The sequence below is a fragment of the Dipodomys ordii genome, unplaced genomic scaffold (genome assembly GCF_000151885.1).
Source record: "Dipodomys ordii isolate 6190 unplaced genomic scaffold, Dord_2.0 Scaffold1, whole genome shotgun sequence".
NCBI classification, from domain to species: Eukaryota; Metazoa; Chordata; class Mammalia; order Rodentia; family Heteromyidae; genus Dipodomys; species Dipodomys ordii.
In genome coordinates, this window is record NW_012267217.1 from 66,046,666 (window position 1) to 66,062,523 (window position 15,858).

The 15,858-nt window shown below is 48.5% G+C and overlaps 1 protein-coding gene across 1 annotated transcript in view; it reads right to left on the reverse strand.

Moving 5' to 3' along the window:
• Positions 1 to 15,858, reverse strand: part of Iqca1 (IQ motif containing with AAA domain 1) — a 126,168-nt gene that overhangs the window by 82,383 nt on the left and 27,927 nt on the right. Inside the window, exon 6 of the mRNA XM_013023535.1 lies at positions 3,779 to 3,863. Coding sequence (XP_012878989.1) covers positions 3,779 to 3,863 — 85 coding nt within the window. The remainder of the gene's footprint in view (positions 1 to 3,778; positions 3,864 to 15,858) is intronic.

Below are 15,858 nucleotides of genomic sequence, written 5' to 3' on the forward strand. Positions count from 1 at the left end.
GGGGTGGGGGTGGGGCTGTGGGGGTTGCGGTGGGATGCGGGTCGCTGCCTTTTACTATCAAGTTGCTCAACTGTGTGTGTGTGTGTGTGTGTGTGTGTGTGTGTGTGTGTGTGTGTGATGCTCGTAGTCTCAGAACTGTGGGACGTTAGATTCGGATGACTGCAGTTCCAGGGCAGTATAGGTATGCTTGTAAAGAAGCACCCCCTCCGGTCCCAAGTTGTAACTGGAATATAGTGTTGCCCTGTCATTCCAGTTACACAGGAGAATAAGATTGGGGGGGGTCTGAAATTCCAGCCAGCCCAGGCAGGAAAGTCCACAAGACTCTGTCTGAATGGAAGATCTGCATGTGGTGGTGCACTAGTGATCCCAGCTATCATGGAAAGAGCCGGTGGATCATAATGTAGGCATGGCTCTTGGCAAAAAGTGAGACCCTGTCTCAAAATAACCAGTGTAAAGGAGTTAGAGGTGCGGCTCATCAGTGGAGAACCTGCCTGGCAAGCCTGAGGCCCAGAGTTTAATCCCCAATACTACCAAGTGGGGAAAAACAATTAAGCTGTTCTGTGGGCCCCTTTCTATCACAAGGCATTAAGCAAATAATCCTGGCTTTGTTTGTAGCTTGCTTGGAGTTAACGCCCCCTCTTAATGCTGCTTGTGGACAACTCAGACATTCCACCGACATTCTTAAGCCTATAATTGCTACCTTTCTAAACGATCACAAGGGAGTTTGGCTGCTTGCCCTGGTCTGACTTTCAAGACATAACTTGTGCCTAATAATCCAGTGATAGGACCAGGAAGATGACAGATCCTTGGGGCAGGGCTGGCTGAACGGACTGAACCACAGAGTTGACAGAGAGGCAGGGGGAAGGGTAGTGGGGTGAGGTGTGTGTGTTGGAGGGGGGAGTGGGCGCTGATTCTGGCAGGGAAGGGGAGCAAGATAACTTCTGGCTAAAAAGGAGCCCTGGGCATGACCCCTGGACTCACACGGGTCACGGGATGTGGGACATGGTAGGTGGAGGGGTGGGGAAGGGAAGGGCGCCAGCCTGGGTTTTCCTGCTGCCCAGAGCTTCATGCATTTGGTTCCTTGTCTGAGAACTAGTCGGGTCTTCTGGGTAGGGTTGTATGAAGGGGAGAGGCCATGAGCTGCTTTGAAAATGTATGGCGGGGTGGGGGACGCAAGCTGTGTGCGTGGGACAAACTTGGCCGGCTGCCTGCTTTTGAAACCTATCTTGGCTGGAACCCAGGCCCGCCTGCCCACTTCTCCACTGTCTGTGGCCACACGCGGGGGGCATGGCAGAGCTGGATAGATCTGGCACAGAAGGTGCACTCCACAGACTAAAATGCTGACTACTGACCTCTAGTCTGTGGCAATTTGTCTTATTATGTGCTTCAGTTTAAATTCCTCAAATAGCATTCCTGAGTCAAAGGGAAGCCACATTAAAGCATCGACTCTCTGTGTCCTATACAGAGTGTTCTGCTAATTTCGGCTAATTCTGCAGAAGGTAGGACAGTGACTTTTGCCATGTGATCATCAATTCGTCATTGAGCTGATTTAAAATTTGTACCAATTGCCTAGGTAAACAGGCACAGTAAAATTACTTTATGTTGAAATGACTTTGCTAGTAAACTTAACAATAATTTAAAATACACTATATGCGTGTATGGAAATGTCACAATAAAAAGCCTTTGTACAATTAACATATGCTAATTAAAGATGACAAATTCTTTTCCTATTCTGATTCTTTTCTACAGGAATGTTAGTTCAGATTGTTCTGTTTTCTAAGACTGGGTTAAATATGAATGGCAATTTGTTCTCACATCTGATATGCCCAGTGATCTCCTGAATTTATCAAGTGACTTTCACTTCACTTATTTATTTTTGCTATTTGGGTTTTATGTACTCAGACATACCAGTATCTTTTCTCAATGATTTCTGCCCCTGATGTCTGTCTCTAAAATGATTTTCTACCCTCTGATTCTTAAATATTCCAATAATTTATTCTGCCTTTTGGTCTAATATTTTTACATGTAAATATTTAGTGACTATGAAAATGATTATTATTATTGTTATTTCTGTGCTGGTCCTGGAGTTTGAAATTAGGGTCTTGGTGCTATCCCTGAGCTTATAATTTATTTATGTTTTTATTCAAGGCTAGCACTCTACCACTTGTACCACAACTTCACTTCTGGCTCTTTTGTTTTGGTGGTTAATTGGAGATGAGTGTCATGGATTTTCTTGCCTGGGGTTGATTTTGAACTGTTATCCTCAGATGTCAGCCTCCTTAGTAGTTAGAGTTACAGGTGCAAACCACCATCGATTGGCTCTGAATATTATTTTGTTGTTTGTTAAGAGAGTAAATAAATTTCCTTGATTTTGCCAAGGGTGAGCTGGTAAGCCTGATACTACTTAATGGTCCATTGTTTAATAGTCCATAATTCCCTCCATTTTTTTGGAAGTTCTGGGGTTGAAGCTTGAACCTAGAGTTTCATTATTTCTCGGGATACACTATCACTGAGACCAAGCCTAGACCTTCTGTTTTAATTTCACTGTTGTGATAGGGTGTCGCTAACTCTCTAGGCTGGCCTCCCTCTGTCTCCTCAGTAGCTGGGATTACAGACCTGCTCAGCTGCAGCCTTCTCGACTTCCACAAAATGACACTGTATTACTGAGCTCCAGTTTACATTAGAATCAGTTTCAGATGCAGTATTCTAAAGCCAGCCTATTTGGGTAGCTCACTACCAAACTGCTTGATCTTCATAAGTTAATTTGCATAAGGTGTTTTGCAGGTACTTGGCATGGAATATTTGCTCCATACATGTTACCTGTTATTTTTGTTGTTGCTATTCCAAAACTGTGGTGTTTAATTACTTTAAAAAATTAGAGTTGTATCTATAACACAAATCCTCCATCATTATAGTTATTAAAGAGAGCGTTTTGGATATTTCAATAGATTTTTCTAGATAAACTTGAAAATAAATTTGTTAATACAAAAATTACTTTGATTGTTATGATTTTATTATTATGACTACCATGATTAAATTATTTTGATTGAACTGCATTTACTTCAGGGAGTACTAGGAAGATAATATGTTTTTGTGCTTAATTGAGTCTTTCTATCCAGAAAAATGATCCATTATTCTATTTGACCCAATCTTTTTTTCCTTTTCTTCAGTAAAGTTTTGACAGCTACTTCTGTACAATCACTTAATTTGTCAATAAAATTTCTTGTTAAGTTTCCTAGGATGGAAACTCATATTTTGAAGTGATATAATTAACACTTTCACAATATAACTCCCTTCCTGGTTTTTATCTGATTGCAGCTCGCATTTTCAAGGAAACGTTAGCCACTAGTTCTGATAGAGACACCCTAGAGCAAGGGAAGAGTAGACCATGTACAAAGGTGCTGAAGGTGAGACTTAGAGGGACAGGTAAGTGGACGGCTGGAGTCACACCAGTGCTGGGAGGGACAAGGAGAATGATGGAAAGATGGGCAGGAACTAGGAGGTAATGAGTCCTGGAGGGCAGCTGCTTAGAATTTACCAAGGGAATGAGCTTTATAATCAGCGTATCCTTTTCAAAGCCTGGGCAGGAAGAAGGATACATTCATTTTCAAAGAAACTTGAAAGAATCATGTACTGAGATACGCCATAGAATGCGTCCATGTACATGACAGTAGAAAAATAACCAAGGCCTAAAAAACACCACGAGCCTGTTAGCGTTAAAGTCTAAAGAAATGTGATTATGAGACATTGACATTCTACTTCTCAGTCTCACTCGTACCTGTTCTGGGGTCTTGTCAGAAAAGATAATAGCTGAGCCTCCTTCTTCGGGTTCAGGGTAGTCAGGAAATGTGCCGGTCAAGTTCCTGTGGAGGGAAAGAAGACACATCAAGACAAGAGGACGCAAGTTCTCTGCAGACCCCTCACAGAGGAGGTGGGTGCTGGGACGGGGCTCCCTGTGAGGGGGGCTGGACGCCACGTCTCCAGGGGCAGGGTGGGGGGCATTCAGCAGCAGGTACCCTTCCTCCAGGACTGCTTAATTTGAGAAGAAACATCTCTCTTTAAGACAGACTGTCCTTTTCTTCCTCCTCTTCTCCTTTTATTTCATGTTGAGATGACCTTTGCTTTAGTTACAAATGAAGACAGAAGCACAAATGTAGTGCATTATATTAACAAGTACACAAGACCCTATTATGAAAATCGCCACTATCATCAACAACAATGAAATGGGCTTAGGGATGATGGCGGACTCAGGTGGTATAGCACTGTTCTAGCAAGTATGAGGCCCGAATTCAAAACTCAGTACCACCTCCACACTTCAAAACACCCCCAACCCCCACAAACCCCTAAAGCTGAGCCTGGTGGATCAAATCTGTAATCCTACTTATTTGGGAGGTTTGAGGACTGGGGATCTCATCTGAGAGACTTGTTGTAAGAGGGGGTGTGGTGGTGAACACCTGTGACCCCAGAGACAGAGAAGACGTGGCTGGACGCAGTGGGGCATGCCTGCCCTCCATGACTCTGGAAAGTAGGAAGATCACAACCCATAAAATGAAATGTTACCTTGAAAATAACCAATGGAAAAAGAGCTGGAGGTATGGCTCAAGTGGTAAAGAGCCTGCCGAGCAACTCTTAGGCCCTAATTTCAACCCCTAGTACTTCCAGAGAAACAAAAACCACCTGGAAAGTTACATATAATTTGAACATGGGGTTCTTATTGAAACGTATCCATTTTTCTACTGGTTTAATATTCTATTTTCATACTCCTATAAAATATTAAGTGCACTGCCTTTTCATAGGTAAGTGAGCATATCTGCTTGTTTTATTTTGTATAAGTTTATATAACTCATTTTACATAAGCTGAGATTGAATTCTTTTTTTTTTTTTTAATCAGTTGTGGGGCTTGAACAGGAGCCCAGGTGTTGTCCCTGAGCGCTTTTGCTCAAGGCTAGTGTTCTAACACTTTGAGCCACAGCACCACATCCAGTTTTTTGATAGTTAATTGGAGGTAAGAGTCTCATGGGCTTTCCTGTCTGGGCTGGCTTGGAACTATGATTCTTAGATCCCAGTCTCCTGGGTAGCCAAGATTATAGGTGTGAGCTACAGACGCCTGACTGGATTACTCTTAAGAGTCTGAAAACTGGTGTTGGGTACTTAAACATATATTTAAAAAACTCCCCAAATACCAGTACAACAGTGGCACATTTAAAATGCCTTCTGTGTAAAAGATGATGGTGCATGCTCATCGACAGAGACAGACAGACAGACATATATACACACAGACTCCCACCGCCCTCTCTGCTCCCCCTCCTGCGTGGCTGGGGACCTCTGTGCCCACAGAGGATGGAGCTTCCCCTGCTCTCCCCCCGCAGACAGGGCTGGGGCCGCTCACTGTGCGGCTGGCAGAGGGCTGAGTGTCACGGGCCTTGGCTCAGCTCCCTGTGGGAGGCGCCGGAGCTGCAGGGTGCAGATGTCTGATCATCAAGGTGTAGGGGGGAACACAAAATGTTATTTTGGCTCCTCAAGGGTTTCTGGCATGAACAGCTGGGGTCTGACAGCCCTGACTGCAGGAGACGCCCGCCTGGGGCTTCACAGGACCCCAAATGACACGGTGTCAGGAAGACGGTGCTTCTGAGGAAGGGTGGAGACCTAAGCACCTGCTTCCTGTGGAATCGGATCCCTGAGTCCCAGCTCCATCCTGGGCAGGGGCCACCCTTCCCCAGGGCATCACACCTGTGGCCACCACCCAAGGAGCCTGGGTCCCCCAGGCCGAGTGCATGCCGGGCCCTCCACCACACTCAGGGCTGACTCGGAGCAGCAGTGTTATTCAAACAATGGGGACGGCCAAAAGCTGCACGTCAGCCCGAGGCCACCACAGCTGCGGTGTCTGAGGTCTCAGCCACCATGGCCTGGGAGCCGTCAGGGCCCCACGACTATCCAGTCTCTCCCCACTGACAAAGGGTCTGGTTTTGGGTCATTTTGGTCCATGTTTCCCCGAGTCTCACTCCCCTTCAAGCCTTTCCTCTTCCTGCCTGGCCTCCCCAGCTCCTTCCTCCGGCATCGGGATGCTGCGCTGCCTCCCTCCGCGCACACGCTCCCTCTCCCGCCCTTAGATCTCAGCCTGGCTCCCACGGCTCCCTCATCTCTGCTTCCCTGCGAGGTGAGGAGCAGCGGTCCACAAACAGCACCCCAGGGGAACAGGTCTCCCAGGAGCTGAGGGTTAAAAGACACCGGTCACTCTTCCGATTCGTATCTTAAGTTGTGACCTTGGCAGCTCGGGTTCTGACCTTGCTTGGGAAGAGGGTCTTTACAGACCCTTATTTAAGATGCCGGTCACCATGGGCAGCCCTCGCCCACGCCACTGGAGGAGAAGTCTGGACATGGCCAGCCACAGAGGTGATGCTCAAGGAGAGGGCGCCTGGGGTGCCAACCACGGGAACTGAGAGGAGATTTCATTGCTGCAGCCCTGCCTAGGCTAAAGGACTCAGTTATGGTGGACCCAGCACCCAGGTACAGAGTTCAGCACCAAGCTCGGGCTCTGCCTTTTGTGGGAATCAGAGGTCTGTGACCCCTTCCCTGTAAAGGCATGCTCTCTTGGCTTTCCACAGCCAGGCCCCTGGCAGCCCCCCCCCGCTTCCTCCCGGCTCACCCTGGCTTCTCGGTGCTCTCCCTTGCCTTTTATGGTGCCCGCCACGTAGGGGACCTACGGGCAGCTGATCAATGTCTGGTGGCAGGCTTGGCAGGCTGGCCTCCCTCCCCCACAGCCTTCTCTGTGGAGTGCCCTGGTGTGACACTGGGGGTTCAGAGCTGGGTCTTGGGGCTTTTCCTCACTGCTATCCAGCTGCAGCCCCACTGCTGCCTGCCCGCACCAGGGGGCCCAGCACAAATGTCTCCAAGTTACACACGACCAGAGCCGCACAGACCAGAGCTTGCAGCCTGCTTTGGTCCTCTCCTTGGGTACCCGTGTCAGTCTGCCTGCACACCCTGTGGGATTCTATCTTCCTACTCTGTTTCTGTGTGATTGCTCTGCGCCTCTGCCCGGGCGATGAGCTAGCTTTCCATGATGCTGTCCGAGACCCCTGGGTGTCAGCCTGTGATGTCACCGTCTACGCAGCCTAGGACCGGAGGCCCCGGGTTAACACCAGTGTCCCCTTCACCCCGTAAATGATTCTGTCATTCGATTTCCCTGTTTTCTTCTCTAATTTATTTGTTTCCTGAACCTCAAAAGGTTGTACCAGGGGATTACAACTGAACGTGTCCACCTAAGAGATGAACGCTTCCTGACCAGACTCACCCCTTCGGTCATTCTCCCCCTTCTAGATCATTCCTCCCTATGACTGATTTCCCGTTTCCTACTTCCTTTATCACTCCGTTCACCGAGTGTTCTGCTGGGTTTGTCCTGTTTTTGTCTTGGACATTAATGATGTAGTTCTTCGGCTTAATGGTACCCCTTCCAATGACACTCCTGTCACCCTCCTCCCCGGCCCTGTCTGTCTTCACCACCTTCTCTTTGTGAGTTTAGATCCACCACGCTCACCCTGGGGAGCCCCTTCTATCTCCAGCCCCTCCTCCAAGGCTTCGCCCTGATTAGAGAAATTAAATATTTGAGCGGTCGAATGCACTTGCCTTCACGTATTACTTCAATGTCCAAGTGTCAGAGAGTCCTCCCCAACCACGCTGTATGAATTATTTTTTTAACCAAATAGAGTAACTTCCCTCTTTATTTTATGTATTTGTTTTTTTTGTGTGCGGGTGCCGGGGCTTGAACTCAGGGCCTGGGCATGGTCCCTGAGGCTTTTCACTCAAGGTTAGTATTCTACCACTTGAGTTCTGCTTTCAGCTTTTTGGTGGTTAGTGGGGGGTGAGAGTGTATGGACTTCCCTGCCAGAGCTGGCTTCTAACCAAGATCCTCAGATCTCAGCCTCCTGAGCAGAGTCTGGTTATAATTTCCCTCTTACCGCACAACCAAAGCTCGTGCTGAGGTGGGGACCTCTGGGTGGGGATGAAGGGGGACCCCGAGGTGTTCTGGCGGGATAACTGCAGCTTCTCTTTGCAGCCTGCAGAGTGATTCAATCGATGTTCGGCTCTTTTCTATTTAAAACACATTTCAATGCAAAATCCTCTGCACAATTACTACATGTTAAACATGCTGCCTTTGTGCCTAATAATTATTCCAATTACAGCTTTCCCTCGATTATAATTCCACAGCCACCCAATTATCTCCAAACTTGCACCATTTTTCTGATTTAGTGTGTGCCAGAATGTCATTACAGAATCCCCCCCCCCACTTCCCACCCAGTTCTCAAATTGCTGAGCGAGGAGGAGTGGAGGCTGCGGGAAGCTGGGCCGGGGCCTGGAGACACCAGTCTGAGACGCGGACATGTTAGTGTGCCTCACGCGTGAGCGGCGAGCGCGCACCGGCACGCGCGGGCACGTCTCATGGGACGACACTTCTTAGAGGAAACGCACAGCTGTTTGGAACAATATTAAATTTGTATGAAACCAACAGATAAGACTTCAAATGACTCTTCGACTCCCTAAAACCTACTGAGAAAAACTTGTATTACCCAGTGCATTTTAGAGATTGATACTTAAAAAACAATCACAAATGATACTTCCTTATCACGAAGTCCAGACTATCCCTAGAATATTATGTATGTGTGTGTGCACATGTGCATGCACGTGAGGGGGGGGAGAGAGAGAGAGGAGGGAGGGGGCAGGGGGAAGAAAGACAAGAGAGAGGAGAAGAGGAAAGGAAGGAGGAAAATGGAGAGAAAAGGAGGGAGAGGAGGGAAGAAGAGAGGGAGGAAGAAAGAAGGAAAAAGGAAAAACAGGAAGGAAGGAAGGAAGGGACAGAGGGAGCAAGGAAGGAAAGAAAGAAGGGAAAATGAGAGGGAAGGAAGGAAAAGGGAGGAAGAGACAGAGGGAGGAAGAAGGAAACACAGGAAGGAAGGAAAGGAAAGGAGGAAGGTAGAGAGAGAGCAAGGAAGGAAGGAAAGAGAAAGAGAGAAAGAAAAGAAGGAAAGATGGGAGGAGAGGAGGGGAGGGAGGGGAGAAGGACGGAGTGAAGGCAGGAGCTGTCCCTGTTGGAGCCTCATTTCTGCCTCCCGCGTGACCAGGCCTCGCTCGGCCCCTCAGCTCCAGCTCTGCACTCCCTCGGCCTTTTCTGCCGCCTCCTGGTTACCTCGTCTAGGGTCAGGGCCTCCAACACCCTGCCACTGGGCCGGCCCAGGCTCTGGTGCCCCACTTCCCTCTAATGGGCCTCCCCAGGGCTCGGCTGTGCCAAGCGACCCCATTGTTCCAGCTCTCATCTCCACCTGTTCTCACTCGGCCGTCCGCTCGGTCTCTGTCCATGTCTGCAGCCTCAGGACCCGCCTTGCACTCTCCGGCCAACACGGTACAGATGCGGTGTCCGCCTTGCGCCTGCCTCGGCCTCAGAAAAGCGCCCCTGCCAGGCACCAGGAACCCAGGCCCAGCCAGCGCCAGCCAGGGCAGCGGGCTTCTCACGCCTCGTGCCCACGGAGGGGGGTTATTTCATACAAGGAGGGCTTGCCTGGCACCCACACGACCCCCTTAGGGCTTTTGCCAGTTCCTTTTGTGCCTGAGATTTCCAGCCCAGCTCTGTGGGGGCAGAGACAGGCATGGGGGACAGAGAGCCTCTGCCCTTCACAGGGGAAGGGGTGGGGTGGGCCTGGCCTGTCTAGACCCGCTCCCCACTGCCACTCAGTCTCATTCCAGACACTTCGGCCATACCTGCAAGCATCGCTGTTAACAGCGGCAGCTGTTCTTGACTACAGATACCCTGGGCAAGAGATACTGTCCAGGTGAATGTGCATTACATGTTACACACACCCTCCCCTGCAAACAGCTTCTCCGTGGGATGATGGCGATGGCTGGGCTCTGTCGCCCACTTTGACTGCCAGAAAAGAGGACACAACAGCATGTGCTCACGTCTGGACATTCCCTCTTCAGGCAGGTGAGGAGCTCGCCCGGGCCAGGCTGGCTGGCATGTGGGAGGAAGGAAGGCTGCGTCACTCGCTGTCTCTGTTTGGTGGTGCTGGGACTCAAACGCAGGGCTCCCTTTCACTTGATGGTGCTCTACTACTCATGCCATGTCTCCAGCCAAGCTTTTTGCTGCTTAATTTTGAAGATGGAGTCTTGCAGATTTATCCTGCCTGGGGCTGGCCTTGAACCTCCATCCTTGGGAGCCCGGCTGACTTCCTGAGTGGCTAGGATTATGGGTATGAGCTACCAGTGCCCAGCTCTGCTCATACCTTTTGTTCATTTCAGTATTGGCTTTCCAGCCAGGGCAAATGGGAATTATGTATCTAATTAAATAAATAAGAAAGTAAGCATTTATAGTAACCACAATTTCATATTTGCTTGTTTCTTCTTATATTTTAGAAGTTTTAGAGATTGATTATTAAATAGACCTTATCATTTTTTTCTGCAGCAGAGTTAGTCTAATTTTATTTTTAAATACTTTGGCTCCAATAGTTAAGAAATTTCTGGCTCCTCTTCACTTCTCTATTCTGCTTTCTCTACTTTTTGGCCTTGACAATTATACCAATTAGTTGGTGCAATTGTACTTTTTTTTTTGAGATTATTACTTTTCTCTTCACTTCATTTATCACACAGCACTTAATTCTATTTTTGTCAGCTCCTGGGTTATCTACTTTGTTTCATTGATCTACATCTGTGCTTTTACATTAATAAAAGCACTTACCTTATTTTTCTTTATAATATACTTAAAATACAATGTCATTTGTCCTTCCTATTGTTCTTATTTTCTTATTTTAATCCTAATGACTTTGATAATTATATTTTCAGGTTCAATAAATAATCCTGTTGGGATTTTAATTGAAATTGTGTTATCTCGATAAATCACTTAAAGCAGATCCGTCATCTTTCCATTTAACCAGAAGCAAGGCAAAGTCCCATTTATTGAAGCAGCTTTTGTTCACGGGCCTTTGACATCTTGACATTGCTCTGAGATTTCCCTTTCATGGTTAAACCACCATTGCTTTAAAAGACATATTCCTCTACGTTCTTTAGACTATTAATTCCTGTTATTTCTCCTTTCATATAAACATTAACACCCATTCCTACTGGGGTTCAGGTTCAATTACTATCAAGGACAAAATCATTCCTGTTATTCTTCGAGACATGCTTCTCCATAAGGTGTAGCTTTCTTGTTAAAAGAAAGAATTCTTGATTTTCCATTCATTCACCAATCCATCTGAACCTGTTTACTCAGTATTAGGTACTCACAAGAATCTCACAAGAATCCATGAACTGAAGACATAAACAATCCTTCCCTGCTCAATTTATATTTTATTATGCCAAAATTACTTTTTTCTCTTCCTTCCTCCCTTCCTTCCTTCCTTCCTTCCTTCCTTCCTTCCTTCCTTCCTTCCTTCCTCCCTTCCTTCTTCCTGCCCACTTTTCCTCCCTTTCTCCCTTCCTCTCCCCCTCTCTCATTAATACTGAGGCTTGAGCTCGGCCTTGTGTTCTTGCTTGGCGTTTTCCATTCAAGGCTGGGCAGATACTCTAGTATTTGAGCCACAGCTCCACTTCTGGACCTTTGCTGGCTAATTGGACATAGGAGTATCACAGATTTTTCTGCCTAGAATGGCTTTAAACTGTGATCCTGATTTCAGCTCCCTGAGGAACAAGGATTATAGGCATGAGCCACTGCCTGGCTTGTTTATTAATTTTTTAAGTAAGGAACGAGTGACATTCATCAAGACACATTGTATTCATAAACTGCTCTGTTGAATAGCAACTCCTTTGTACAACTACTCACAGATAATAAAATATATTAGAGAATGAAGAACGGATGCTTGGTTTTCTGCATGAGCAGAAGTGGTCAAAGTTCTTTGACGTATACAGCATTCATGTCCTACCATTAATGACCTAAGCACTTGAACCACTTGGAAATGTAAAAGAGCATTTTGAAATAACTGAATGAACCAGAGAAAATGATGGGAGCACAGACATATTGGAAATTGATCGAAACAAAAACTGATGACTATAATTTACACTTCAGCGTTTTGGAACTGGGGTTTAGACTTAGGGCCTCATGTTTGCTAGGCAGGGTGCTCTGCTATTTGAGCCGTGTCCCCCACCCTTTTTGCTTTTCGTTTGTTTTTCAGAGAAGGTCTTCCCTTCATAATGACATTCACCTACTAGCAAGAACTTGGTAGCACTGTCTTATTGAACCCTTCCAGCTGCCACGTGGTCTGGGTATTATTATTATTGCTGACAATTTGCAGATGAGGAAATGGCTGAGCAGGCCTTTCCCAGGTAGGGCAGAGTGGCTCTAGAATTTGCCAGATTGGCCTCTACCACTGAGTCTCCATACAGCTCACAGCTCAGCTCAGCTGACCAGCCGAGGGAAGCATGCCCTCTGCGTAGGCTCTGATAAATAAGGCTACACATATGCCTTCATGCGGGAGAAAGGAGCAGGTGGGAGACTAGATGTAAAAGGAAAACAGGATTGGAAGGGGGATGAAGGAGCTCAGCATGGACCAAGGCGCCCACAGGCTTACCCACTGGGTGCTGGGGGAAGCAGTGTGTGCCTGTCAGACAAGCTCTGAGCTCCCTCTGAGCTCTCGGATCTCTGCAGGCTTTGTGGGACGAATGCGTGGGGCAGGGTGGGGAGAGACAGTGCTCCTTTCTTAATAAAATCTATCTGATATGGCAAACTGCTTTATTACTCTTTTGTTTGAGGAGGTTTGGGAGGGAGAACGTGGTGCCTTAAATTTTTTGAAGAAATGGGAGACACAGGGCATTTGGTAAAGTTAGGGCCTAGTAAGAATTTATGCATATTGTCAAAGATTCTTGCACAAATGTGAAAATGGCCAGCGCTGGAGTTGCAGTGATTTAGAAAGCAGAACTACTCCAATGATAAATTTCTTCCCCAGGTCTGACGCGGACCCTCTGTGGGCCTCACCACTTCAGACTTGCCGGGCAGAGATTTATCTGTGTTTCATCAAGTATAAAAAATATATGGATGGGGGGGGGGTTCCGGCCAGTCCCTCCCAGTCACCCAGACACCTCCATTAACGTCAGCGGGCCCATAAATTTACTCTGGATTCGCGAGCAAGCAGCTTATGCCACTGCACGGAAGCTTCTCAAGGTGTCGCTTGCTGCCTATAAATTCGCTGACACTCCATAAAGCCTACGGGCAGCACATGGACTTAATTACAAGGGTCTCCTTGGAAAAGCAAGGATTGTGTGTGTGTGTGTGACACCCATTTTCACCCATTCTTAAAAGAGAGAAGGTGCCATGCACACAGGCAAGTGATCTCTCAGTGGGTACCCTGCGGTCCGATTCACCTAGTGACGTTTGTACTTGTCCGCAGACATCGGCAGCTACAAAGCTTCCGATTTGGCTGGAAAGTGTTATGTGGAATTCTGTTTGTGACGGCATGGATAGGAACTGCTCCAGCCAGCCTAGCCTGCTCTTTAAAAATTCAATTAGTTCATGAATTCATTTCTTTTGGGCAGTCCTGGGGTTTGAACTGACTCATGGCTCACACTTGCTAGGTGAAGTGCTCTACCACTTGAGCCACGCATGCCCCAGCCTGTAACATTTTATTAAATGAAACCTATTTTGATTTCTCACCTGTTGAGAAAATGGTATATAGACTTTGTTTTCATATTCCTATCCCAAACATCTATTTGTGTAGAAAACATAGTCCCCGGGCCAGAGCAAGGCCACTTTGGAAAGGAGCAAAGGCCAGTTCAGAGACAGCATCACCTTCCCTGTCACACCCTTCCTAATCCCAGATCCAGACAGCGTGGGAAAGCGGTCCAGGGAAGAGAAGAGCCAAGGGGTGTGCTATGCAGTCATCTCTATTTTAAACTCACTTTGTGTGAGGTGCTTTTGAAAGCAGGGAATCTTTTCCTTTTCAAATTTAAAAGTTATTTTTAAGTAGTTGTGCAAAGGAGTTGCATTTCACAAAGCAGTTTAGGGACAGCATGGATCTTGACCCATGTTTTACAAGCATGAGCAAGGGTGCGTTAACAGGAAGCTCGGTCATGGAATGCCTGCCTAGCAAATGCAAGGCCCTGAATTCAAACTCCAGTCCAAAAAGAGTTACAGAAAAGAGCAACTTTAGGGCCTAAAGGCAAGCACTGAAGATCAGGATCCGGTGAATATTCCTATTTACAACCACGAATACACAACACCTTTCTGTCCCAGGCAATGCCTACATTGTGGTGTAGCACAGACACCCAGACTCTGCGTATACAGACCCAAAGGCCTGTGTGTAAAACCCAGTTCCGCAAGCTAACTGCAGGCCACCGCGCTGTGGGGCCTTCAAGGACACGGCCCTACCTCTGGCCACCCCGGCTCCCATCACACCTGCAGCAGAGCTGCCTGGACCCGAGGCCCTCCACACCCCTGGTGTCCCAGTGAGGCCCCGGAGTAGCTGGCATGCAGGGGGGCGGGGGATACAGCCCCTGGCTGCTGAGACATCACAGTTCCAGCACTTCAGGGGAGCGGGCTTGGTGCTCGCAAGGCTATGGCACAGAGAGACCCAGCCAAGGTGTGTGTGGAGTGGACACTGGCTGGCCCCGGAGCCTCTGCGTCTTTCATCAAGACCTGGAGCCTGGATCCATGACCAGAGCTCGAGCTGCTGGAGGATCTTCATTTGATTTACTGTGATGACTGACATCAACCATTGGAGGTCATGTAGGCTGCACACCTGTCCCAAAGGCCGAGCGAGCGACGCTCCCACCTCGAGCTCTCGTCCCTGCTTTGATGTATTTGCTGTGACCTCATGTATGTCCCACTCCAGCGCGGCAGGCAGGGAAAGGCGTGCTCCACCTTCCCACGTGAGTAACAGCACAAGTGTTCTCGGGTCCTCGCTGACCGCAGCCGCTGTCTGGCAGTCACCGAGCATGAATTACTGAGAACCTGACAAACGCGAGCCCCTAACTCACCTCTCTGTGACTGACCATCCATCTTGCTGAGACTTTCTTCTCAGCCTGAAAGCAGTCTGGGTGCCCTGCACAGTACTTGGAAGATAAAGGGAAAGAGTGCAGCCATGATCACCCCGCTCCGAAGAGACGGATGGCGAGCCTCCTGGGGCTTCTCCTGGATGCCCCTGCGAGTCTGCAGGGAGAGCTGGCCTCTCCCTGGAGAACTGGCCCTGGCTCTGCACAGCTGGTGCTTCAGAAGGTCTGTCCTCCCCCGGACGTCATGTCCACCCTGCCAGTCATGTGCAGGGTGCTAGCCACAGTGCCCGATTTCTGAGGGTTGGGTGATGCCACGTATAAAGTAACGGAGATGAGGCACAGCCATCTTCCTCACGCTACCCCCTCCTTTCTCCCTCTTTTTTCTTCCCTCACTTCTCATTCTTTCTGTGTCTCCCCTTTCCTTTGCACTACACACAGCCATCACTATACTGTGCACAAAGATGCTAGGAAGTTGGGGGGAAGAGAAGGCCTCAGGAGTTTGGTGAGAGCTAGCTAAGACCACTGTCCTCTGATGCCGGAGGCCCTCAGGACAAGACTCCTGCTGCTGGACCTGCGGGAGAAAGATGCATGGTGGGGACCGGAGCAGGAATTCCTGCCCTGCCTCCTAATAGCCCAAGGAAGCCATGCAAAGCTTCCCAGGCTCAAAGGCCTGAGCGAGGCCCTGCCGCAGACCCCTCCCGGGTGCAAGGAGACCTACAGGTTCACATGAGGAACAGGGCGGCTGGCAAGGGCTGCCTGGTGGCGGGGTGGGGGCCACTGTGAGCTGGGGTCCCGGGGTGTGGGTGGGGAGCACACAGTGCTCCATGGGGAGCAGAAATGGACACGGGAAGGGCACCCTTCCAGGCCGACGGACGCTCTGAAGGCCCCTTCCTG